Source organism: Malania oleifera, chromosome 3 (genome assembly GCF_029873635.1).
Source record: "Malania oleifera isolate guangnan ecotype guangnan chromosome 3, ASM2987363v1, whole genome shotgun sequence".
Lineage (NCBI taxonomy): Eukaryota > Viridiplantae > Streptophyta > Magnoliopsida > Santalales > Ximeniaceae > Malania > Malania oleifera.
Genome location: NC_080419.1, coordinates 106,732,035 through 106,758,593, shown reverse-complemented (window position 1 = coordinate 106,758,593; position 26,559 = coordinate 106,732,035). Strand labels below are relative to the sequence as shown.

The 26,559-nt window shown below is 38.2% G+C and overlaps 1 protein-coding gene across 1 annotated transcript in view; it reads right to left on the bottom strand.

Moving 5' to 3' along the window:
* Nucleotides 1-26,559, bottom strand: part of LOC131151636 (uncharacterized) — a 130,520-nt gene that overhangs the window by 91,310 nt on the left and 12,651 nt on the right. The window contains exons 5-6 of the mRNA XM_058102910.1: nucleotides 25,823-25,909; nucleotides 19,126-19,172 (exon numbers count right to left, since the gene is read on the bottom strand). Coding sequence (XP_057958893.1) covers nucleotides 19,126-19,172; nucleotides 25,823-25,909 — 134 coding nt within the window. The remainder of the gene's footprint in view (nucleotides 1-19,125; nucleotides 19,173-25,822; nucleotides 25,910-26,559) is intronic.

Here is a 26,559-nt window from a genome sequence, read left to right as displayed (position 1 = left end):
AGAAGGTAGAGTCACACTGTTACCCAACACCCCATCTCTATGGAATTCTTCAAAAACCTCACAATGTCCTCATACAAGATCTCCCAATTCTCCAAACAAAAGGTCATCATGAAACCATCAGGCCAGTGGCTTTCTCCTACATATCTCTATCACTATTTTGCTAACTTATTCAAAAGGCCTCTATAAGCAGACTCGCCTCAATGGGAATCCAATTGGGGCCCCCCAACATTTAAACAAATGCTTATATAACTTCCTAATCTCCACTCCAACATGAGTATGATTCCTAATCCTAATTCCTGAATGTAATTTCAACTCCTTAATGACATTTTCCCTCCTACTATACCAATGATAACTAGACTTTAGAGAAACTCAATTTTTTTTTTTCTCATTAAAATAACATAGCTATTTATAATTGTGATTTCTATTTTTCCAGCCAATGTAGGTTACTAGACTCACTTATTCCTTGTGTTTATGTGCTTGCACGCAAGTATTAGGGCCCATTTAGTTGTGGAAAATGTTTTCCATTTTCCAAATTTTAGTTTTCCAAAGAATTATAAAAATTTTAGCTTACTTTTAAAATTTTCAAAATTTGTATTAAAAAGGTAGAAAATAAAGAGTTTGTTTAAATCTGCAAAACAATTTTTCATTTTTTATTTCTAGATTTCAAAATAATAACAAAAAATTTCAATTCTCCAAAATTTATATAAGGTAATATTTAGAATCATGGATTTTGGAACTTGAATTTGGATTTGTGTGGATTTAGAAGAAACTCTACACAAAATCCACACAAATTAAAGCCCAAAATCTGAATTCCATGCTCCCATACGCAAAGCAAGAGTTGGAAATTTAAAAAACAATGAAAGATGTTTAACAACTTTTCTATATAAATTCATAATATTGGAAAACAAGGTGGCATTTTTGTATTTATTTGAAAAATTAGAAATGAAAAATAAAACTATTTTCTCAAGCAAATAGTGTTAAAACTGTTTATTGTTATTCATTTATTTCATACAAATGTCATAAATGAAAAATTAGATAACTCTTTTTATAAATTTATGAAAAATTAAAATGGAAAATAAAAATTGCTTTCCAAAACTAAATGGACCCTTTATATTTTGTCAAAATAAATTTCCTAGTTTAAAATTACACCAAGATGTTCTCCATGGGAAAGTAAAAAAATACATGAAAGCCTCCTCCATTTTCTTTGCAAATCCTTCAAAGAAATACTCACCTAAAAATACAAGGCTAAAGCCTAAAGAAGATACAAAAACCACGACAATATCCCAAAAAACAGTAACTAACTTGGTACTTCAAAATTCTACATTCCTTTCCCTCGACAGAACCCAAAGATACCAAATCAATTATGCTACCACAGAACCTTCCATTGCTTACTCTCAAAAAAACGAACCTTCAAAACTTCAAACCCGTAAAATCACCCCAAAAATTATAGGCTCACGCATATCTTCAATTCATAAGATTCATATCAATTCCACACCAAATTGATTCGAATCTTACTAGCAAATCTAAAACAATTGAATCATTGCCGAATCTATCAATTCACCTCATGAATCTAACAAGTCGATTTGGATCCATTGATTCACACAATTCTAGACAGATTGTAACCTAACAAATCGTTTGGTTTAAAATCTACTTTCTTTTTTTTTATTGCTTTTTCTACACAATTACCTTCCATCCCTTGTCTATGTCAATTTTGCGTTAAAAAAGAGATCTTATGTTGCCTACACAAAATCATTCTTCACTCTTAGAGGAGTACAGTGTTTTGTCATTAAGAAGAAAGGGCAAAACAATCATGGACCAAGGTGGTACCCATGTCTCATTATGTTGTTGAGACTCAAAAGTTGGTTTTTTACTCGTTTCTTCAATTATTATCATTTTTTAAAAATTAATTGTTTTTTTATTTTTAATTTGAAAAAGAATATGCATGAATTTTTTTTTTAACTGTTTACAAACACCAAAAGTTCATTTTTTTTTCATTATTTTTTCTTGATTTCTTCCCTTAAACAGCATAAAATTATTTTTTTTTATTAATATTTCTTGATTCATTCCCTTACATTTCATTTGTTTAAGGAAAGCATACACATGAAATATGGTCTTCTTATTTTCAAAGTTTAAATGTATCATACTTGTTCTTCATATATCAATATATGCATGTCATTTAGAATTGATTCTAGAAACTTGTATTGAATCTTATGATTCAATATGATTATTGATTCCCGAAATTGAAACTTCGATTAACGATTCGAATCTCGATTTGACAACTGAGTGCAACTTTAAACAAAGAAGGGGGCATCAAAGAAGATATTTTTTTATCACAAAAATATACATTGTAAGAAAGAGATATGTTAAAATTTGATTAAAAATGAATGAACTAACTTGAAGATACTATAATACAAATTTAAATGCATTCTAATGAAAATAATACCCTAACTAACTCTCACCAATTAACACACTAACCCACTAAATAATAATAATACTGTAAGACATGTATAACCTCTAACACTCCCTCTTAAGCCGGAACATAAATGTCATGAGCTCCTAACTTGTTACACCCCCCAACGCTTTAGTAAACAAATCAGCAAGCTACATGTCCGACTTCACATAAGTGATTGTAATAAGCTTCTACACAAGTTTCTCCCAAACAAAGTTGCAATCAACTTCAATGTGCTTCGTCGACTCATGAAATACTGAGTTGGAGGCAATATGAAGAGCAGCTTGATTATCACACACCAACTTCATAGGCTGAGAATGCAAAAAACCCAATTCTTCCAACATAATCTTCAATCAGACAAGTTCACAGGTAGTGTGAGCCATAGCTTTATATTCTGATTCAGCACTTGACCTAGCCACCATAGCTTGTTCCTTACTTTTCCAAGAAATCAAATTACCACCAACCAAGATACAATACCCGGTGGTGGATCACCGATCGGAAGGCGATCGAGCCCAATCTGCATCTGTATATCCATGGATATAAGTCTAACCCTGATCATCATATGAAAGACCTCTCTCAAGTGCACCTTTGAGATATCTCAAGATACGAATTACGTCCCAATGACTTTTCCTCAGAGAATCTAGAAATTGACTGACAACACTTACTGGAAAAGAAATATCCGACCGAGTAACAATGAGATAATTCAACTTTCCAACAAGTCTCTGATATTGTCTAGGATTACGTAGCAAATCACCTATATCCGGCATTAACTTGTTGTTAGGATCCATGGGTATATCAACAGGTTTAGATCCCAACAAGCCAGTTTCATCTAATAGATCAAGAACATACTTCCTCGATGACACAACAGTTCCGATACGAGATCTCAATACTTCTATACCCACGAAGTATTTCAACGTTCCCAAATATTTGGTCTGAAACTTAATTTATAGAAAAAGTTTGAGACTCTAACTACCTTTATCATCATCACCTGTAATAACAATATCATCCAAATAAACTACAAGAAGGATCCTACCCAATGAAGCATGACGATAAAACATGGAATGATCCACAGCACACCATCCAAGACCAAACTCAAGTACTACAGCACTGAAACGACCAAAGTATGCTCTGGTGGCTGTTTTAAACCATATAAAGCCTTCTTGAGCCGAGACTCTAAGCATGACTCCCCCTAAGCAACAAACCCAAGTGGTTGGTCACCATGCAAGAATGCATTTTTCACATCTAACCGATGCAAAGGCCAGTGACAAGTAGTAGCCAAGGAGATGAACAGGCGTACTGATGGAAGTTTGGTAACCGGAAAAAAAACTATCAAAATAATCCAGACCATACACCTGAGTGTATCCCTTAGCAACAAGATGGGCCTTTAGACAAGCCACATAACCATCAGGGTTAACTTTCACAGTGTGAGCCTAACGACAACCAACCATAAACTTGTCAGGAGGAAGAAGTACCAAGTACCATTGTCATGTAAAGCATTTATCTTTTCAACCATAGCATACCTCCATCCTGAATAGAAAAAAGGATTTTGAAATAGATTTAGGAAGGGTAGTAGATGATAAAGCAGTGACAAAAAAGTAATAAGAGGATGATAAGGAGTCATAAGAAACATAGTTGGAAATGGGGTGTCGAGTACACGTACATTTACCTTTCCGAACAGCAATAGGAGGATCAACATCATGGGAAGTATGATCATCAGACGAGGAAACAAAAGGCATAGTAGTAGAAGCTAGAGGGGACTCTCTTCCTTAGAGCCGCCGTCATGAATACACTTGCAAATTAGGATGAGCAAGGCAATTAGAATGGCTTGAACTACATGAAGACTCAAATGGTTGGTTGGGCAAGGGCAGCAACATAGAATTTGGAAGGTTAGGCAAAGGAAGAGACTCATTAAGCTCAGAGTCACTTAGTGAATGGGTGTAATAAGGTGCGGATTCAAAGAAGGTAACATCCGCAAAAACAAAAAAGCGATGCAGCACAAGACTATAACAGCGATATTCCTTTTAAGTATATGAGTAGCCCAAAAAGACACATTTAATAGCACGAGGATCCAACTTATCCACCCTAGGAGTTAGTTGATGAACAAAGGACACACAAAAATATAAGAGGAAAAGAAAATAAAGGTGAATTAGGAAAGAAAATGGAGTAGGGAATTTCACCACTAACAATAGAGGATGGCATTCTATTAATCAGATAAAAAGTAGTAAGTACAACATCACCTCAAAACACTTTAGGTCCATGCATTTGATAAAGTAAAGTGCGAGTGATTTCAAGAAGATGTCTATTTTTCCGCTTTACAACTCCATTTTGTTGAAGAGGGTGGGCACAAAGTGATTGGTGAACAATACCAAACTGAGTCATATAAGTAGTGAATTATGCACTGAAAAACTCTTTAGCATCATCACTTCGAATTATTCGAACTAGCAAACGAAATTGAGTCTTTATTTTAAAACAAAAGGCACAAAATACATGAAATAACTCAAAACAATCTTTTATTAAATAGAACCAAGTCATTCTTCAATAATCATCCACAAATGTTACAAAGTATCGGAACCCAAGTCGGACACGATCCTACTAGGGACCCAAACATCTGAATTGAAAACAAAATAAAATTATTGTATTTCTTGAATTTTGAATTATGTACATCCTAATCTTACAATATATAATACAATCAAATGTTCTAAACAAGGAAACAATCTCCCTACAAAATAATATACAATCTTCTTCATTTCCCACTTTCCTAATTTACTCCATATTCCCATGGATACTCGGGATTTCAACACTCCCCCTCAAGTTAGATCATAAATATTAATCATCTCCAACTTTCTAATGAAATCGTCAAAGTTTTGTCGTGCTAACCCTTTAGTAAAGATATTTGCAGTTTGTTCCTTGGTAGGTACATAAGTCATACAGATGATTCCTTCTTCAACCTTCTCTTTGATAAAATGTCGGTCCACTTCCACATGTTTAGTCCTATCATGTTGAACTGGATTGAGAGAGATACTGATGGCTGCTTTGTTGTCACAATAGAGTTTGATAAGAAATTTCACCGGAATCTATGCTCTTCCAAGAGTTTCCGTAACCACAGTCATTCACATATTCATTGTGCAACTGCCCTGAATTCAGCTTCAACACTACTTCGAGCCACTACATTATGTTTTTTGCTTCTCCAGGTTACCAAATTTCCTCATATGAAGGTGCAATATCCGGCAGTAGGCCTTCTATCTTCCACTAATCCTGCCCAATCTGCATCTGTAAAAATTTCTACATCCTTGCTTTCACATTTCTTGAAGAAGAGTCCTTTGCCCGAAGAGCCCTTAAGGTACCTGAGGATCTTGTACACAACATCTAGGTGAGGCTTTTTTGGTGAATGCATGTGTTGGCTTACCACACTTACCGCAAATGCAATATCGGGTCTGGTATGTGATTGTTAGATTAGCTTACCAACCAATCTTTGATACCTCTCCTTTTCAACTGGTATTCCGCAGTCTTCGACCCTCTTTGCCGTTTCAATCAGGGATTCACTAGGTTTGCATCCAAGCATGCCAGTTTCGGTTAGGAGATCAGTGATATACTTTCGCTGAGAGACACTGATGCCCTTTTTTGATCTAGCAACTTTCATTCCCAAGAAATACCGCATTTGTCCCAAGTTTTAACTTCAAACTCACTAGCTAGGACTTTCTTTAATCTTTCCATCTCTACCATATCATCCCCAGTTAGGATTATATCAACATACACTATCAAAATTGTTCTCTTACCACTTTCAGACTGTTGGAAGAACATAGTGTGATCTAATTGCCCTTGTCAATATCCTTGGTTCTTTATTACTCTTGCAAATTTGTCGAACCATGCTCTAGGAGATTGCTTGAGTCCATACAAGGACTTCTTGAGTTTACATACTCTGTTTTCTTCACCTTTCTTACTGAAACCCGGTGGTATCGTCATGTAGACTTCTTCTTCTAACTCGCCATTTAGAAATGCATTCTTAATGTCGAATTGTTGTAGTAGCTAATCTAAGTTAGCTGCCAAGGACAAGAGGACCCGAACTGTATTCAAGTTTGCCACTGGTGCAAATGTCTCCGTGCAGTCAATGCCATAAGTCTATGAAAACCCTTTTGCGACGAGTCTGACTTTATATCGTTCAACTGTCCCATCAACTTTATATTTCACTATGAAGACCCATTTACAACCAACTGGCTTCTTCCCTCTCGGTAAATTCATAACGTCTCAAACTCCATTTTTCTCTAGGGCCCACATTTCCTCCATGACAGCCTCCCTCCATTCAGGAATTTCCAGGGCTTCCTGAATATTCTTTGGAATTTTCATCCTGTCAAGGTTAGAGGTAAAAGCACAATATCCTATAGACAAGCTTTTATAAGACATGTATTCAGACTAGGGATATTAAGTACATGACTTGGTTTGTTTTCTGACTGCAATAGGTAAATTGATGTCATCGAGTACAGGATTATCAGAAGGGAGCTCATGACCATCTATTACCTGATCGGAATTGGGCGTGGAATCATGGTTGCTCGGAGCTATCACCGGTGCCAACACTCTTGGTGCCTTAGGTATGAGATTCTCCCTGTTCTTTGTGTTCGGCTTTCTTGAGTAAACAAGTATTTTTGTGTTGTTTTGCTTTTCTGCATCTCCCCCCGAGGTTAAGTGATCTTTTGTGCATGACAGGTCAGAAAATGATGCAATGGTAGACTCGGGAAATGATGCAATGGTAGACTCAGTGTATGGCATAGATTCATCAACAGAGAAATCAAAGAACCGATCTTCACTCCATTTCTCCCCCTGAAGAGAGGGCTTTGGGAAGTAAGGAGTAGTTTCAAAGAACATGACATCAAGGCTAAGATACAATTTTTTCGTGACAGGATCATAACATTTGTAGCCTTTCTGAGTAGGAGAGTAACCAATAAAAATGCACTTAATGGCACAAGGTTCCAATTTATCCCGATTGTGAGCATGAACATGAACAAATGCAATACATCTAAAGATTTTCAAAGAGAGATTGGAGTGGAGCCGAGTGTTGGGAAACCATTCCTGGAGTTTCTAGAGAGGAGTTGCAAAAGAAAGGACTCGACTAGGCATTCGATTAATGAAAGATGTGTAGCTGTTAAAATGGCATCACCCCAAAAATATTTTTTCATGTTTGTAGTGAACATCAACGCTTCATGTTTGTAGTGAACATCAATGCTCGAGCTACTTCAAGAATATGCCTATTTTTACATTCAGCAACCCCATTTTGTTGAGGGGTATCCACACAAGAACTTTGATGAACAATTCCATTTTCTTGAAAATAATGTCCCAAGATATCATTGAAATATTCTGTACCATTATTAGTACGTAGAATTTGAATGTGAGTTTCGAATTTTGTTTGAATCATGGACTGGAAACTAGCAAAAATGGAACGAACTTCAGTTTTATCTTTCAACAAGTAAACCCAACAAATACGAGTATGATCATCAATAAAAGTAACAAACCATCTTGTGTGAGTGCAATTAAGAGAACGTGAGGGCCCCCATAAATCACTGTGAATCACAGTAAAGGGTCTGGATGGTTTGTATGTGGATTTAGGAAAGGAATTACGCTGACGTTTTGCAAGCTCACAAAACTCACACAAAAATTTTGAAGATGTTTGATTTGAAAAAATGGAAGGAAATAAACGTCTTCGATAATGAAAATTTGGATGACCCATCCTATAATGCCATAACAAAATTTCACTATCACTAGAAACAGATGTAGAATGCAGTTTTACATTGTTCACTCACATTAGCCTCTTCAAAGCAGTAGAGTCCCTCATACTCCTTAGCATAGCCAATCATCTTCCCCAATGATAGGTCTTGAAAAACACAATGAGAGAGAAGAAATTTAGCAAAGCAATTGGAGTTTTTAGTCAACTGGCTAATGGATAGTAAGTTGCAGGATAAATTAGGAACATGAAGAACAGACTTTAGTGTGATGGAGACAAAGAGTCGGATATTCCCTTTGCCTGCGATAGACAAGAGTGACCCATCTGCAATTTTAACTTTAAAATTTCCAGCACATGGTGAATATGATGAAAAAAGATGATAGGCATCGGTCATGTGGTCAGAAGCACCAGAATCAATAATCCAAGGAGTTTTGGATTTAGAGGTTATATTCAAAGCTTGCAAAAAATTACAACTTTGGGCTAAAAAATCCAGACAAGTATTTGAAGAAGAAGCTCCGTAATAACAAGTTTCGGTCTGCCTCAACATGTTCTTATCAATCCCAATCTCTCTGTCAAAGTCTTGCTCCAGTCTTCTTCTTCTTCTTCTTCTTCTTCTTCTTACCCTTCTCATCCTACTCGCGCTCCGTCATCGCCGACGACCGCAAACAAGACGTGTAGGCAACATTGACTGGTTGAAGAAATCACTCCATGGTCTTTTTGAGCACATTTTCGATTGGTTCGTGAACTGAGACATCTCTGCAAGGTTCAAGGGGGATCTGATCCGTGCGACGGTTGATGCTCCTACCAGATCCACCGACCCAACAGCCGAACGGAGTAGTCGGCACCAACGCAGCCACCGACTCGTCCTCCCTAACTCCGGGAAGATCCATCATGCTGAGCGCGGCGAGCATGTCGATCGTCTCCTTGCCTACTTTAATCTCATCGGTCTTAATGGCGGAGACGTCGGGTACAAAGTCCATGCGCCTCTCGCACTCTTCCTCTTGCAGCTTCAGAGAAATACCCCGAACAGGACCCTTCTGGATCCGCTTCAAGAGGTGGCTAGAGAAGCCGGCGATCTTGTTGCGAAGGCGCTTGGATGGCGTAGATCTGGGAGATGTGGCCTTCGCCCTTGACTCATCGTCAGGCAATGCGGCCAGGATGCCAGATTTCTCCACCTGTGGGATCCCGCAATGACATCGATAGTGCGCCTGATTCATGCCAACGTCACCAGTCCAGAAGATGTCGTCTACGTCAAGTTCATCGCCACCGCCACCATCGACTGCGATTTTCGGTTGGGATAGAGAGCAGACATCGAGGAATCGATTGGACGACGGAGTTGTGCTATTGACAGCGCCGTATGCCATTGCTAACTAAGGTTTATAAACCCTAGCTCTGATACCATGAAAACAAAATGGAATTGTTGTATTTCTTAAATTCTGAATTATGTATCCTAATCTTACAATATATAATACAATCAAATATTCTAAACAAGGAAACAATCTCCCTATAGAATAATATACAATCTTCTACATTTAGCCACTTTACTAATTTACTCCATATTCCCACGGATACTCGGGATTTCAACATAAATGAACTAACATAAAAGGGCTTGCAGCTTGTTTATTAACCCGGGAAGTGAAAGAAACACGATGGTGCTTTTCCAACTAACAAGACTCACGATCGAGACTAGAAACAAAACTCAAAATAGGAAAAAGAAATTTTAATTTTTCCAATGAAGGATGACCCGGGCGATAATGAATTTGGAAAAATGTGGCAACAGTAGTGCTGGCAGTAGAAGGAGATAGTGGCTCAAAGTGATAGAGTCCACTAGCTTCACGCCCTACGCCAATCGTCTTCCTCATTTTCAAACCCTGAATAACCACAAAATCAGTGAAGAATGTCACTGAACAATTCATGGATTTAGTAATTTTGCTAAAGAACATAAGATTGAAAGGAAATTTGGGAATATATAAAACCGAGGGAAGCGAAATAGAAGAAGTGGGATTTACAATCCCAATTCCCTTGATTGCAATAGTGGATCCATTAGAAAAAGTAACACAAAGTAAATTTGCAGGATATTGAATAGTGAAGAAAAAGTTAGGCAAACTTGTGATATGATTAGTGGCAGCGAAGTCTATGAGCCAAGGACTAGGACGAGAAATACTAGATGATAGGCATACCATGTGATTACCTATTTGGGCAAGAGATTAAGTGGGAGGAGAATCTTGTTGTCACACTTGATACTGCTGGAACTTGGAATACTCTTCCTCTGACATAGAGACAGATAGACAGTTCATTGCCCCCCACTCGACCCCAAAGGTGAGGATTTAGTGGTGGCTGCATTGGCTACCCCCAAAGGTGTGAAGTCAGTGGTGGTTGCATTGCCAACACATGAAGGTCTATCATAAAGATCCCAACACTACTCAATACTATGATTATTCCGTCCACAATAAGTGCACTTGCGAGGAGTACCTCTGCCTTGCCCGTCTCTACCACAACGACTACTCGAACCACCACGATAACTTTCACAGTTGTTTGGTAGAGAACTAGAACAACTCTATGTAGCAAAGGTTGTCCTCTCAGAGTCAGATGCAAGAGCAAAAGAATGCATGCTAAAGGAAGCATGAAGGACATGAGAATAAACATCAACAAATGATGGCAGCTTGGCACTACTGAGTATCTAGGACCGAACTGCCTCAAACTTAGGTCTCAAGCCTACTACAACATGAAGAACTATCATCTGCTCCCTCTGCTTCTGCATCTCATGAACATCGGCGGTTGTAGGTTTGCACGACATTAAGCTCCTCATGAATACGCCTCATTTCTCCAAAATAATTTGCAATGCTCATATCTCCTTGTTGTAACTAAAAGTAATCCTAGGATAAATCATACATACATGTAATGTTACTAAAGTATAGAAGTTTGACATAATCCCAAATCTCCTTGCACGTATCTCAATGCATATACATCCATGCAATCTGTGGCTCCATCAAATTCTATAAAAAGGAAACAATCAAGGCATCTTCTTGAACCCAGACATTTTTCTCTTCTCATCAGAAGAATCAGATTGGAGCAAGTGGTCAAATTTCCCTAATCCTGTTAACTAAATCCAAACAACTATAGACCTTTGAACATAGTTCTTTCCATCCAACTTTTGAGTCGTTTTTTTGCGACAGAGATGTAGGAAACAAATTTTTGGGAATCATAGATTCCATCCCAACACTCACAACTCAACAATCACACCAAAAACAACAAGAACAATCAAAACTAATCGGGACAATCACAAACTATATGAAGCACCGACACAATGACGTACGAGGTGAACAACTTACCTATGGATATAGTGCTGCCACAGTACTCACAAATCAGCTACCACACAAAAAACAAGCAGAACAATCAATAATCGGAACAATCACAATCCATGTGAAGCACCGATGAAACCATGGACAAGGAAAACAACTCACTGACGGATACTGCCACAGCCTCACAACTGAACATACGAATGCTACCACAGCTCCAAAAAACTCACAAGAAAGCCTTCACAAACCTGAACGGAAATTAACAGAATACCACGAGTGCATGGTCAAAAAAGGTTGAATTTTATAGCAAAAAACTGGCCTAACAGCTTGATAATATTGTCTAAAGAAGGAATCAGAGCATGGCAGAACAAAAAAAACAGAAAAAAAATTGCCAAAACTTCACTCACGCGCCAGCATGTGGGATCGGCCCTGCCGGCATTTGGCCAGCGCGTAGGGGCATGTGGAGTGCCCTCTAGTGATGGGGTTTTGCAGGGTGGCTCATCAGGGGGGCTGATTATGGGTATATGGTTGGTTTTGTGATTTAGTATGGGATGGAGGTGCATTAGGGAAGAACAGTTGCATGGTGTTTTCCGGCGTGGCTGAGAGAAATAGGGTTTAGACAGGATCATGCTTTGATACCATGTTGAAATTTGATTGAAAATGAATGACCTAACTTGAAGATAGGTCACTCCCTTTATTTATAGAACAAATTTAAATACATTCTAATGACAATAATACCCTTAATAACTCTCACTAATTAACATACTAACTCACTCAATAATAATAATAATACTAAAAGACATTTATAACCTCTAACAAGATAAGAGAAAATTACAATCTAGGAGACATCAAAGAAGGTATTTGCAAGTTATATAAAGCCCTTTACTATGAGCCTTCTTCTTGGAGATCACAGGCTGTGGGATTAAGTTTAAATAGAATCCGTTACTCCACAGCTGGGTGGCTGGAACATCATTTTAGTGAAGAAGAAATGTTTTGTGCTCTAAAAAATTGTAATGCTGGTCTGAATGCCTTTTCCATCAGGTTTGCTTGCATTATATAGAAGAGATTTACATAGTTGTTGCCTGATTTTGAGCACTTAAATGCTGCCAGCCTAATCAGCATTATTTACAGCCTAATTGCCTGAATTATCTCCATTAACATACCCCCCACCCACCTTCAAATTGATGCTGGTAAATCAAGAAGCATCAATTTGTCAACCAAGAGCTGATGCCGGTGCCGAGAAAGAGCTTTAGTGAATATGCCTGCAGTTTGACGTTTGGTGGAAATGTGAGGAAGAGAAATCATTTGTTTGTCGAAGGATTCACGTAGGGAATGGCAATCGACTTCGATATGTTTCATACGCTCATGGAAGACAGGATTAGCGGCGATTTGAATAGCACTGGTATTATCAGCATGAAAAGGAGTGGAATGAAGCTGAGAAAAAGCCAAGTTCACCCAATAACCACGAAGCCATGTGATCTCAGAGCATGCAGAAGACATAGCACGATACTCAAGCTCAATGGAGGACTTGGAAACTCTGCCTTGCTTCTTACTCTTCTAAGAAATGAGTGCATTGCCTAAGAACATGCACCAACCAGTACCAGAGTGACGAGTATCTGCACATCCAGCCCAATCAACATCACTATACCCCACCAATTGTAAGGACGATTCCTTAGGAAAGAACAACATGTGTGTAGAGGTGCCCTTCAGATATTGGATAATGCGGCAGACAGCGGCTAAATGAAGATGTCGGGGAGCCTGCATAAATTGACTGAGTCAGCCTGACTTGCTGCACAGCAAAATAAATATCAGGGCGAGCAATTGTTAAGTAGTTCAAACCCCCAACAAGGTGCCAATACAAGGATGGATCTAATAGAAACTCGCCTTCCTCTTGATGAAGCTTAAGATTTACCTCTAAGGGCGTAAGAATAGAATTACCCAATTGGATACCATCCAATGAAATCACTTCCTGTGTGTATTTGTGCTGGTGTAACAACATACCAATCAGAGTAAGCTGCACCTCAAAAGAGGCCTTGAGATGCTGTTGTAATTGCTTAATTAACTCAGTATTAGAGCCAGTAATTACAATGTCAACAACATATACCAGAAGCAATACAATTCCTCTAGAAGTCTTGTGAAGAAAAAGAGAGGAATCAAACTGACTCTTGAGTAAAATGAAAAGCAAGCAGAGTAGAGCAAAATTTATTAAACCATGCACACAGAGCCTGTTTCAGTCCATACAAGGATCTGTGTAGCCAACAAACCTATGAGGAAGGTGTAGCAAACATGCCGGGAGGTGGAGACATATAGATTTCTTCCTTCAAATCCCCAAGTAGAAAAGCATTCTACACATCAATCTGCCGGAGAGACCACCCCCTGCGACGCAGCAAGTGCCAAGATAATCCGCACAGTAGTCATTTTCGCAGCAGGTGCAAAGGTCTCTTCATAATCAATACCATACTCCTGCCGGTTCCCAAGAGCCACGAGACGGGCCTTATATCTGTCCAGTGACCCATCAGACCAAAACTTAACTGAGTACACCCATTTACAACCAATAGGTTTAACACCAGAGGGACAAGTCACAAGATCCCAAGGGTGATTATCTTGAAGAGCTTGGATTTCTTCTCGCATGGCTGCTGGGTGGCTGCCTAGGCATATGAGTGAGGAATAGAAACAATGTCGAGAGGGGCAATAAGCGAGGTATGAGGAAAACCGTACCTATCCGGTGGATGTGTAACCCTAGTGGAGTGCCAGACCGCAGAATCAAATGACGAATCAGTTTCTGGAAGGAGCGTTGTAGGAGGAGGATGTCAATGATATACCACACCTGGTTTGAATCACTCAATAGAAGAAGACACATCATCAAAAGCGGGAAGAATAGTAATAGGAGTATCAGAATTAACCTGAGACTGAAAGAAATATTGATTTTCAAAGAAAATCACGTTTCGAGAGATCTGGAAATTGTTTGCATGAGCATCATTACAAAAAAATCCTTTCTGAGTAGGACTATATCCCATAAAGGCCCACGTGACAGACTGGACAGCAAGCTTGTGATGCTCAACAGGTGGTAGATGAACAAAACAAACACACCCAAAAGTATGAAAGGATTGATACTCAGGAGACATGCCAAACAATCGAAAAAAAGGAGAATCATAATTTAAAGTTGCAGTAGGCAAACGATTGATCAAATAGACAGCAGTAGACAAAGCTTTTACCCAGAACTTAGAAGGAACAGAAGAATCAATCAAAAAAGTATGAACGACATCTAAGAGATGACAATTCTTATGCTCAGCGACTCCATTTTATTGAGGGGTATACGGACAAGAATGCTGGGAAATGATTCCCTTTTGTTGAAGAAAAGTCTGAAAAGAATGAGACATGTACTCCCCCACTAAGTCGGTGCATAAAGTTTTGATACAAGTATTGAACTATGTCTCAACAAACGCAACAAATTTTTAAAAGACAGAAAACATGTCAGCTTTAAAGCAGAGAAAATATATCCAAGTGAATCAACTATAAACTATAATCATCAATAACGTGACAAAATAATGATACTGACCATGAGAAATAACAGGACATGCCCCAAACATCAATATGCACAATCTCAAAGCAATGAGAAGCACAACTACCATGCGCGGGAAAAGGTAAAGTTTTACTTTTACCAAGACGACAAGTAGCACAATGAAAAGATACAGGAGAAGAAGAAATGGAATCTTTATTGCCCAAAAAACCATGTTTCATAAGATGAGCCAAGACAACAGAATTAGGATGACCCAATTTCTTATGCCAAACTTCATTATTATTGGCAATAGTCGTACAAGCAAGAGAAACAATATTAGGAATAGAAAACTGTAAAGGAAATAAATGTCCCACTTTAGGCCATCAAAGTCTTCAATGAGCACAAATCCACCTTTATTGCATTGATCCCTAAGAAATTGAGGGCTGTCAACACCAAAGATTTCTGACCAATTAGTTTGGTGGGCAGTGTCTATAAACTTCTGTCAAAAGTTCTCGCCACAATACTGGAAAAAGCAATCCCACTGGTCATAGGCAGCACCAACATGCCTTTGTTGAAGGGAGGCAAATCATGGATACTGCCCTTATTGTTACAGAAATTGTGGATTGTCATTCTAGGGCTGGAAAAGGAGGAGTTGTGTGCAAACTTAATATAAGAAAAGCCTTTGACCGTGTTTGTTGGGACTTTCTTCTGTATGTTCTCAAGAAAAGGGTTTTCGGGGTTTACGGTGCAAATTGATTGAGCAGTATATCGCCGCACTCTCCTCCACAAGTCTAGTTAATGACTGCCTTTCGTGGCCCTTTCATTCCTCTAAGGTACTCCAAAAAAGAGATCCCCTTTCTCCTTTGCTTTTGTCATGGAGGTTTTCACCGAGTCTCCAGCTGCAAAATGCCACTGAGAGCAACTCATAAAAGGGATGACGGTGAAGGAAAATGGTAGGAGATGGAAGTTTCCCACCTCTTTGTGGACGATACAATGATCTTCTACAAGGTGGAAATTAATTAAATTCTTTATCTCAAATGCTTACTTCTTTGCTTCAAAGCAATTTCTAGTTTGAAAGTCAATTTGGAAAAAGCGAGCTCATCCCCATTGACAATGTGAAGGGCAGCAATTCCTTTAGCTGATATTATGGGTTGCAAGCAAGGAAATTTTCCTCTAAACAACCTTGGTCTCCCTGTTGGTGCATAGTTCAAGGAAAAAAGGATTTGGGAACCTATTATTGAAAATTTTGAAATACAATTGGCTGGTTGGAAGCATAAGTACCTCTTTAAAGGTGGTAGACTCACCCTCATTAAAATCATCCTTTTCAACCTCCCATTTTGCTTCGGATCCCTCTTCCCTAGTCCTTGTTCTATGACCAAAAGATAGGAAGACATTCAAGAAGACATTTTCTTTGGCAAAATACAGGGGAAGTCTTTAAGTTCCATTTTGTTAAATACTTGAATGGGATGTCGTCGGACAACCAATCCCGACAAGTGGACTGGGTCTCAAATCTCTCACGCTCATCAAAAAGGCATTCATGGGTAAATGTATGTGGAGATTCATGAATGAGGAGTTACTTCAGAAAAAGGTTATCGCTTTAAATTACGGTTTTAAACACAATGGATGGACATCCAATGATCCCGGGCAGTCGTATGGGGTAAGCATTTGGAAGTCGATCAAGAAAGGGTGGTAGGATTATTTTTCACACTCATTCACTTCCACATTGGAAATGGAAAAACTTTTTTTCTGGCACGAAAGTGCGGTTCATCTCCTCTGAGCTCCCAATTTCCAGTAATTTTTAATCTTGCTTGCAATAAAGATGCTCTGGTATGTAAGCATGTGGATCACTCCATTAATGCGGCAGCCTAGAACATCCCCTTTGTTAGAAATGCCCATGATTGCGAGGTGGAATCTTTTGCTGATTTTTGCAGCTGTCTTTGTAGAAATGCCCCCAACTCAACCAATCCTTCTGTGCTTCTTTGGAAGCTTAATAAAAATGGATACTTTATGGCCAGCTCCTTCTACAAACAGCTTGACAGCCCCTCTAAGGTCAGACTTGATTTCCCTAGGAAAGCTATTAGGAAAACTCGTACACCAACCAAAGTTGCTTCTTTTGCTTGGGAAGCAACTTTGGGGAGGATTCTGACTCTCAATAACCTTTTCACCTTGGTCAATTGATGCTTTCTTTGCAAAGAAGATGCCAAGCCTGTGAACCACTTACTGCTCCATTACCCCTGGACCAGAATTTATTTATTTTTTAGTTATTAATCTGACAACTGCTCTTTTAAGACAGCACTGGGTCAGTGCTGAACTAGTGGGTAAGGAAATCTAGGCTTGGAAGGGTATTTCTATGAATAGAGAAAGGAAAAAGCCTTCTCTTTGATTCCTCTTACCATTTTCTGGATAGCAAGGAGAGAAAGAAATGCCAGAGATTTTGAAAGATCATCTGCTTCTCCCACAATCCTCAAGGATAGATGGCTTACTATTCTTTCAAGTTGGTTCAATGGGCAGAACATGCTGGACACATTTAACTTTTTTTCTATTGGATACACTGTAACACTGTTGATCCATCTCCTTGCTCTCTCTTTTCTAGTTTGTCCACAGGTGACACCTCTTTGGGGCCCATGGAACTTCTCTTCACTGATCAAAAATAAAATAAAATGAGGCACAAAGAATTAAGAGCGTCCATCAAATTAACAAATTCATCATCTTCCATTGCAGAAAAAAATGAAGTCCCCATAAGAAAGAATTTTCCTCCACAAAACAAAAAGAGGATTCAATTATGAAGATTCAAAACCCAATAAAGACAAAGAAAAGATGTAGAGAAAAAATCATCTCCAACCCAAATATTACCAAAACCAACCAGAAGAGATATATTCCAAATTTATGCCGAGTAAGTAAAAGAATGAACGGTGTCAACATGAGAGAGAAAATTCAAAGGACTCATATGAGTTGAATAACCCCCTGAGCGTCCCATGCATCATGCTGGAAACCATACTCATAAGTCATAACCGTATGCCACATGGGAATTGTTTCCACAGGAAAACGACATAACCATTTCCCTACTAATGAGATATTCTTAGAAACCAAGTTCCTAAGACTCAAACCTTTAAAAATTCCCATATCTTTTCCAACCTCTTCCCTAGCCCAGCTGGAATACTAAAAAGAGATACAAAATAAAGAGATGTACTCAAAAGAGGAATGTTAATTAAGAATGATAAAATCCCCCAAAGAGAACTCTCTGCTTGGTCTGCGAAGTAGAGTTGGAGCAGGAAATGAATTGAACGAGGAATGAATGGAACCGCTTTTGGAATTTAATAGTACGAGCATTTGGTTGTTATATTTAATTCCATGGTTCAAATGACACTTAAAAGTAAATAAAGTTGTGAAGAGTAATAATACAAGCATTTCCTCACCAATAATGACAAAAAACCAATATAAAGATTCAACAGTTGTCAAATAAGAACATAGATTAACTAAAATTTACTTTTAGAAAATTGAAATAAGATATAAAGTTTGGAGATCAAAAGACGCAGATATATATGTCTTTTACAAGTTCATTGACGTAAAAATGAATTTGCAGACGCACTCTCCATTACCAATTTGGTAATGTCATGACCATACTTCTACGCATACCACCATGGTTTCCCTAAATAATAATATCCACTTGCCTGCGATATTCCACATAATCAAATTCTCCAGGAAATTTTCAATTCTTAAAGGAGCAAAATTAGTGCAACAACTATTAAACAAGATTCAGAACAAAGACATCAACTAACAGATTTGTTTATAAGATAACTGGCACATTTGACTTTCTTAAGCTCAACACATTTAATTCTGCATCCACAGAGACCAAGAACCTCAATCAAAGGTTTAAGTTTAACCATAGCTAAACTAAGCATAGAATTTAATGCAGCTGTTGTCCATAATGACCATCAAGATTGCAGGCAGTGGTTCACAACCTTGGGCAGATTTAAAAATAAATAACTAAACAAATAAATAAAGCATTGAAAATAATCAAATTAACCAGCGCATTTTCTAGTACTGCAAAAAATACAGAAACTTATACAGCATCTGTTTTAAAACAAAGAAGGAATGCATCATGGCCAAAATTTTGATTAGTTAAAAAAATAAAAAGGTAAATGGATGTCTCTCTGTGTGTCACCTTTCTATGACCAAGGAGCATACTTCTTTAGCAGCTTCATTTGAAACCTTTAAAAAAACCGAAAGACGAAGCCTCAGAAAATTCATAACAAGATTGTGATCTCAGAAAGAGTTCATAAAAAAATAAATACATAAATAAACCATGCAGCTATTGGCTATTACAAAATAAAACAAAAACAAGGTGGCAGCAATGAAGATATCAAATCGTAATGGCATCATAAGAACAAAATTTTATTTGTCATCAACTTCAAACAATGAACAACATAATGCAAAGCAAAAACACCTAGCATGGAAGAATCAATAACAACCATTTGCTTCAAAGGAAAAGGCCAAATAAAGTCATATCTGCTAATGAGCATCTGCTTTGCTATCGGAGTGGAGGGATTTGCTTATATTTATCTTTGCAGTATTTTTACTGTTGGGCCATTTTCTTCAGTAGTTTTGGGGAGTTATGTCCTCATTTGGAGAATTTATCTCCCATGCAATTCAGGAAAGAAGAGGATGAAAAGGCTCTTTGAAAATGTGCAGTTTCTGCAGCACTTTGGTGTACGTAACTGTAATACAGTGCTAATTATAGGGCTTAAGTCTTGTCTGAATCAGGGTGACCATTCTTCCTTCACTTTGATGCTCTTAAATGGTTCCTTGAAGAAACTCCTTAAGTGAAGTGCAGACGGATTTGAAAGCCTTGCTTCATTAATCTTGTGATATTGTTTTTTCTTTTCCCGTTTCTATCTATGTTTCCATGGAGGATGCATTATCTCCTATTTGAATCATCTCTCATTCTTCTCTCATTAACTTTTTCATTTGTGAAAAAAATAAATAAAAAGGATTTAGACTTCCACTCTAAACTAAGCATGTACAATTCGTGCTCCCAAGAATCCAACCAACTTCCAGCTTTAAACACTGAATAATGCATTACCTCCCCCCCCCCCCCCCCCCATCCTACACAACTTCTCCCATGTCAAATGAAGCTCTCCATCCCTATGTTAAAATGATTCAAAATAATAAATACATCTTCCTTTCGAAGTTCTGCATTACACAAAGACTTCCTCATTTCTCAATCAAGATATGTAACATCTCTGAGTGCCTTCAATTTTAAAAGGAAGGTGGCCCAACCATGAATGTAGAGGATCAATATCATCTCTACCAAATTATTATTAGAGCTTGCATCTTCCAAGAAGATTCAGCACCAAAGGCAAATAGCCTTCCTTATAGCATTCTTTAAGGTAAAAAAAAAACAAACAAACAAACAAAAAGAACAACTAAGCCCTTGTCCCAACTATTTGGAGCTCATTACTTGGATCCTTTTCCTTGAAGACCCATGCATAAAACATGGAGATTTGAAAAAGGCTCATGCAAACCTACCTTCCACACCCCACACATTTAACCAAACTTGGGAACAGATAAGCTAAAGATAAACAAGTTAAAGACATGATAGAGTTAAATAATTAAATAGAGAGGATTAGAGGATGTAATGTAATGGTTGAAAACCACTCACCAAGGCTGTACACAGGCCATTGCTCTTAAAATAAGCAAGATTTATATGCAATCAAACCAAGAGATTTCGGACAGCATGACAAGCTAAAGTCCTGCACAAACCTCTTAAATACAAAACCTGAGAGCTCACCATGACCATCTGGTGATACCAACTTGTGACACATCACCAAGAAACACTTTGACCCTCAAAGGTTAAAATCTAGTTGCAACAAAATACGCACGCACACACATGTGCACAACTGACAGAAATTAACTAAATAGGTACTAGAGTAGCATATGCATAATATGTTCCAAGAGTTCTAATTCTGCCTTAGCTTGTTCTGAAAAGAATTGAGTACCTTGTTTTTCAACCACTCAAACTGCCAACGTGCCTTTTACATGGTTCGGCCAGGCAACCATTTTGTCTTACAGATTGCAGTTAGAATTTTTAAATTGCCCCCAAACTCAATTATCCTAATTGATAGTAAATTTAATGATCAAATGTAAGCAGAATTCTATATGAATAATTCTTCAATTCACATATGTACATCCCAATCTTTTATAATACAATCAACTAATCTAAATGAGGAAATAATCTCCCCACAAAATAAAATACAATAAAATAAAATCTCCTACGTTTATCCACCATCCAAATTTATTCATTATTCACAAAGATACTTGGGATTTTAACGCTCCCCCACAAGTTGGATCATAGATATTAATCATCTCCAGCTTGCTAATGAAATGATCAAAGTTCTGTCGTCCCAACCCTTTAGTGAAGATATCTGCAGTTTGTTCCTTGGTAGGTACATAAGTCATACAGATAGTTCCTTCTTGAATTTTTTCTTTGATAAAGTGTCTGTCCACTTCCACATGTTTAGTTTTGTCATGTTGAACTGGATTGAGAGAGATACTGATGCTTGCCTTGTTGTCACAATAAAGTTTGATAGGAAATTCCACCAGCACCTATAGTTCCTCCAAGAGTTTTTGAAACCACAGTCCTTCACATATTCCTTGAGCAACTGCCCTAAACTCCGCTTCAGCACTACTACAAGCCACTACATTCCATTTTTTGCTTCTCCAAGTTACCAGATTTCCCCAGACGAATGTGCAATAACCTGTGGTGGACCTTTTATCTTCCACTAATCCTGCCCAATCTGCATCTGTAAAGATCTCTACTTTCTTGTTTTCACATTTCTTGAAGAAGAGTCCTTTGCCCGGGGAGCCCTTGAGATATTGAAGGATTTTGTACACAGCATCTAAGTGGGCTTCTTTTGGTGAATTCATATGTTGGCTTACTACACTGACTGCAAATGCAATATCTAGTCTAGTATGTGATAGGTAGATTAGCTTACCAACCAATCTCCGATACCTCTCCTTTTCAACTGGTATTACACAGTCTTCAACCCTCTTTATTGCTTCAATCGGGGTTTCACTGGGTTTGAATCCAAGCATGCCGGTTTCAATTAGGAGATCAATAACATACTTTCGCTGAGAAACACTAATTCCCTTTTTCGTTCTAGCAACTTCCATGCCCAAGAAGTACCGCATTTGTCCCAAGTCTTTAACTTCAAATTCAATAGCTAGAACCCTCTTCAATCTTTCCATCTCTACCGTATCATCCCCAGTTAGGATTATATCATCAACATATACTATTAGAATTGTTCTCTTGCCCTTTTCAGACTATTGGAAGAATAGGGTGTGATCTGATTGCCCTTGTCGATATCCTTGGTTCTTTATTACTTTTGCAAATCTGTCGAACCATGCTGTGGGAGATTGTTTAAGTCCATACAGGGACTTCTTGAGTATACACACTCTGTTTTCTTCACCTTTCCTGTTGAGTCTTGGTGGTATAGTCATGTAAACTTCTTCTTCTAACACACCATTTAGAAATGCATTCTTAATGTCAAGTTGTTGTAGTGGCCAATCTAAGTTGGCTGCTAAGGACAGGAGGACCCGAACTGTATTCAAGTTTGTCACTGGTGCAAATGTCTCTGTATAGTCAATGCCATAAGTCTGTGTAAAACCTTTTGTAACAAGTCTGGCTTTATATCGTTCAACTGTCCCATCATATTTATGTTTCACTGTGAAGACTCATTTACAACCAACTGGCTTCTTCCCTTTCGGAAATTCATTAACTCCCAAGTTCCATTTTTTCCTAGAGCCCACATTTCCTCCATGACCACCCCCCTCCATTTAGGTATTTCTAGGGCTTCTTGAATGTTCTTTGGAATTCTTGTCCTATCAAGGTTAGAGACAAAAGCACAATATCCTGTAGACAAACTTTTATAAGACATGTATTTAGACCGGGGATATTGAGTACATGACTTGGTTTGTTTTCTGATTGCAATAGGTAAATTGATGTCTTCAGGTACAGGATTATCAGACGGGAGCTCTATTACCGGATCAAGATTGGGTTTGGACTCATGGTTATTCAGAGCCATCACCGGTTCCAACGCTCTTGGTGCCTTAGGTATGAGATTCTCCCTATTCTTTGTGTTCAGCTTTCTTGAGTAAACAAGTATATCTGCGTTGTTTTGTTTTCCTGTATCTCCCCTTGAGATTAAGTGTTCTTTTGTGTTCGGCAAGTCAGAAAGTGAAGCAATGGAAGTCTCAATAGATAGGTCAGGGAATGAAGTAATGGGAGGCTCAATAGATGGTACGGGTTCAGATGGTACATATTTAGTAGTAAAGAAGTCAACGAACCGATCTTCACTCCATTTCTCCTCCTAAAGAGAGGTCTTGGGGAAATAAGGAGTGGTTTCAAAGAATGTGACATTCAAGCTAACAAACGTCCTTTTTGAGACAAGATCATAGCATTTGTATCCTTACTGGGTAGGGGAGTAACCGATGAAGACACATTTGACAACACGAGGATCCAATTTATCTTGATGGTGAGCATGAACATGAATAAATGCAGTGCAACCAAAGATTTTTAGCGGAAAACTGGAGGGAAGGTGAGAGGTAGGAAAAAATTCCTGGAATTTCTGGAGAGGAGTGGCAAAGGAAAGTACTCGACTCAGCATTCAATTAATGAGATGGGTAGCTGTTAAGATGGCATCTCCCCAAAAATAGTTTTCATGTTTGTAGTGAACATCAAAAGCCGAGCTACTTCAAGTATATGTCTGTTTTTTCATTCAGCAACCAAATTTGTTAAGGGGTGTCTACACAAGAACTCTGATGAATAATCCCATTTTCTTGAAGATAAGTTCCCAGAATTTCATTAAAATATTCCGTACCATTATCCGTATGTAAAATTTGAATTTGAGTCTGGAATTGTGTTTGAACCATGGAATAAAAATTGACAAAAATGGAGCGGACTTCTGTTTTATCTTTCAACAAGTAAATCCAACAAAAACAAGTATGGTCATCAATAAAAATAACAAACCATTTTGTATAGGTGCGATTGGGGGGATCTTGAGGGTCCCCACAAATCACTGTGAATCATAGTAAACGGGCGGGATGGTTTGTATATGGATGATGGGAAGAAGGCACGCCGGTGTCTTGCAAGCTCACACACTTCACATTGAAACTCAAAACACTTTTTATTTGAGCATATAGATGGAAACAAACGTTTTAAATATTGAAAATTTGGGTGACCCATCCTAGAATGCCATAACAAAAGTTCATTCTCTCTAGAGATAGATACAGAAACACAAATTGCAGTATTATATTGTTTACTCAAGCTTGCCTCCTCAAAGTAGTAGAGTCCTTCATACGCCTTAGCAGTGCCAATCGTATTCCCCAATGACAGGTCTTGAAAAACACAATGAGATGAAAAAAATTTGTCTTGACTTTCAACAATGTTCGCACCAAATTTTTCCTTTTTGTGGCCTTTGTCCAGAACCGAAGCTCGAGCCCGCAGGATGTTTTGACATTAGGGCCGAAACTTCAGGCCCCATGTCTTTTCGGGTTAGGGCTGAAATTTCAAGTGCGTTGTGCATCTTCAACATCACATTGCGGTGACTCTCCTCACGCCGCACCTCCGCAAAGACCTCCCGAGTCGAAGGTAGGGAACACCGGCCAAGGATCCTCCATCGTACATCATCCAGGTCATGATCGAGACCTGCCATAAACTCGAACACCCTCTCATTCTCGAGGCGTTGCTTGTACCATGTGCTATCGCCGGAGCACTCCCACTCTTCATCGACGCAAAGGTCAAGCTCCTGCTAGAGGGTGGTCATCTCCATGAAGTACTCAGTGACCTCCCTTTCTCCTTGCCGCAACTGCCACGGTCGGATCTTAATCTCAAAGATTTGGGACTAACTTTCGGCATCAGAGTATGTCTCACGAACTGCATCCTAGACATCCTTCGCCGTTGGAAGGAACAAGTATATCTTGCTGATTGAGGGCTTCATCGAATTTATGAGCGACGCCGTCACCATGGAATTCTCGACTTTCCATTTTTGCAAAGCTGCGATGTCGGTTGTGGCGGGCTTCTTCTGTTCGCCGATAAGGTATCCTAACCTCCCATTTCTTTCAATCACTAGTTTAATGGATTGAGCCCATTCACGAAATTTTTTTCCGTTCAATTTCTCCACTGAGAGTGGAAAGGCAAAGTTGTCTAGCCCCTACGAACTCACGGTTGAGATGATGTCAGAGTTGCCATCGAGAGTTTCAAAGGAACTTGACCCTCTGCTGTCGACGGCGTCGTCTGCCATAGTTAGCTAAGGTTTAGAAACCCTAGCTCTGATACCATGTAAGCACAATTCTATATGAATAACTCTTCAATTCACATATGTACATCCCAATCTTTTATAATACAATCAACTAATCTAAATAAGGAATCTCCCTACAAAACAAAATACAATAAAATAAAATCTCCTATGTTTATCCACCTTCCTAATTTATTCATTATTCACAAAGATACTTGGGATTTAAACATCAAAGATACAAAGTTAACTAAAAGGAAGTCAAATGAGGGCATTAGCTATAACTTGTAAAAATTATATTCAATCATGTAGCTTTCACAGCATGGAAACGGCAACTGTCAGCAACGCCAACAAGTGTCATGCAATAATTATACTTTCTTTAATTTGCATCAACATATAACTACAATTACAGCATATGATTCTGGAATGTAGTCATATTGTTATGGTGACTTTGAACCATTTATCACCCATGCAAAAGGGCAGAAGCCATAGCACACTAAAATCTAAAACATGCTTTAGTCAAGGAACAGACGTTATAAGGAAATACTCCAGCAGCAAAGTGGTACCTACATGTAATCCATCTGTTCGGATGTATGTTATCAACCCAGTTGCCTTACCATCTGACAGTTGAACCCCCTCATACAGTCCCTGTGCTAACTGCATTCACATAGTATAAAAACAATAATATCATCGCAAAGCTAATGGAAATACACTAAACTAGACCTAAACATAAATAATACTGAACAATTAAGAGCTTAAAGTCATGGGTTGTTAACACATAATTCAAAGCCACTAAACTTTAAAGCAAATGTTAGATAGAGAGAGAGAGAGAGAGAGAGAGAGAGAATTATAAATGATCATTGGCACGCATTGCCTATAAGTCAACTTTTTCTTCGCAAGTAACATGGTCAAGCCTTAAACTTTAAAATTAACAAAAGCAGCAATGCAATGCTCATGTTGATTTGTTATGTATGGACCCAAGAAGTGGACAAAAGGGAGGGAGGTTTCATGGAATGTGTTCGTTTCTTTCCTCTTTCTTTTTTTTTTTTTTTTGTTCTTGATAGCAAAAGAAGAGATTTCATTAGACAGAGAAGAATTTACAAAGAGGAGAATGAGACATCTCGCATCAAAATTCTGGAAAAATCCAGAGAAAAGAAACTAAAAGCACAAAAAAAAAAAGAAACGATAAAGATTGAAGTATCAAAGGAAAAAATTTCTCCAATCTTGCTGAATTTCCAAAAAGCTCGCTCCCTTAAAGCATCCAAAACCTACACATCATAAAGAGGCCAGGTAATGAATCTTTTCCC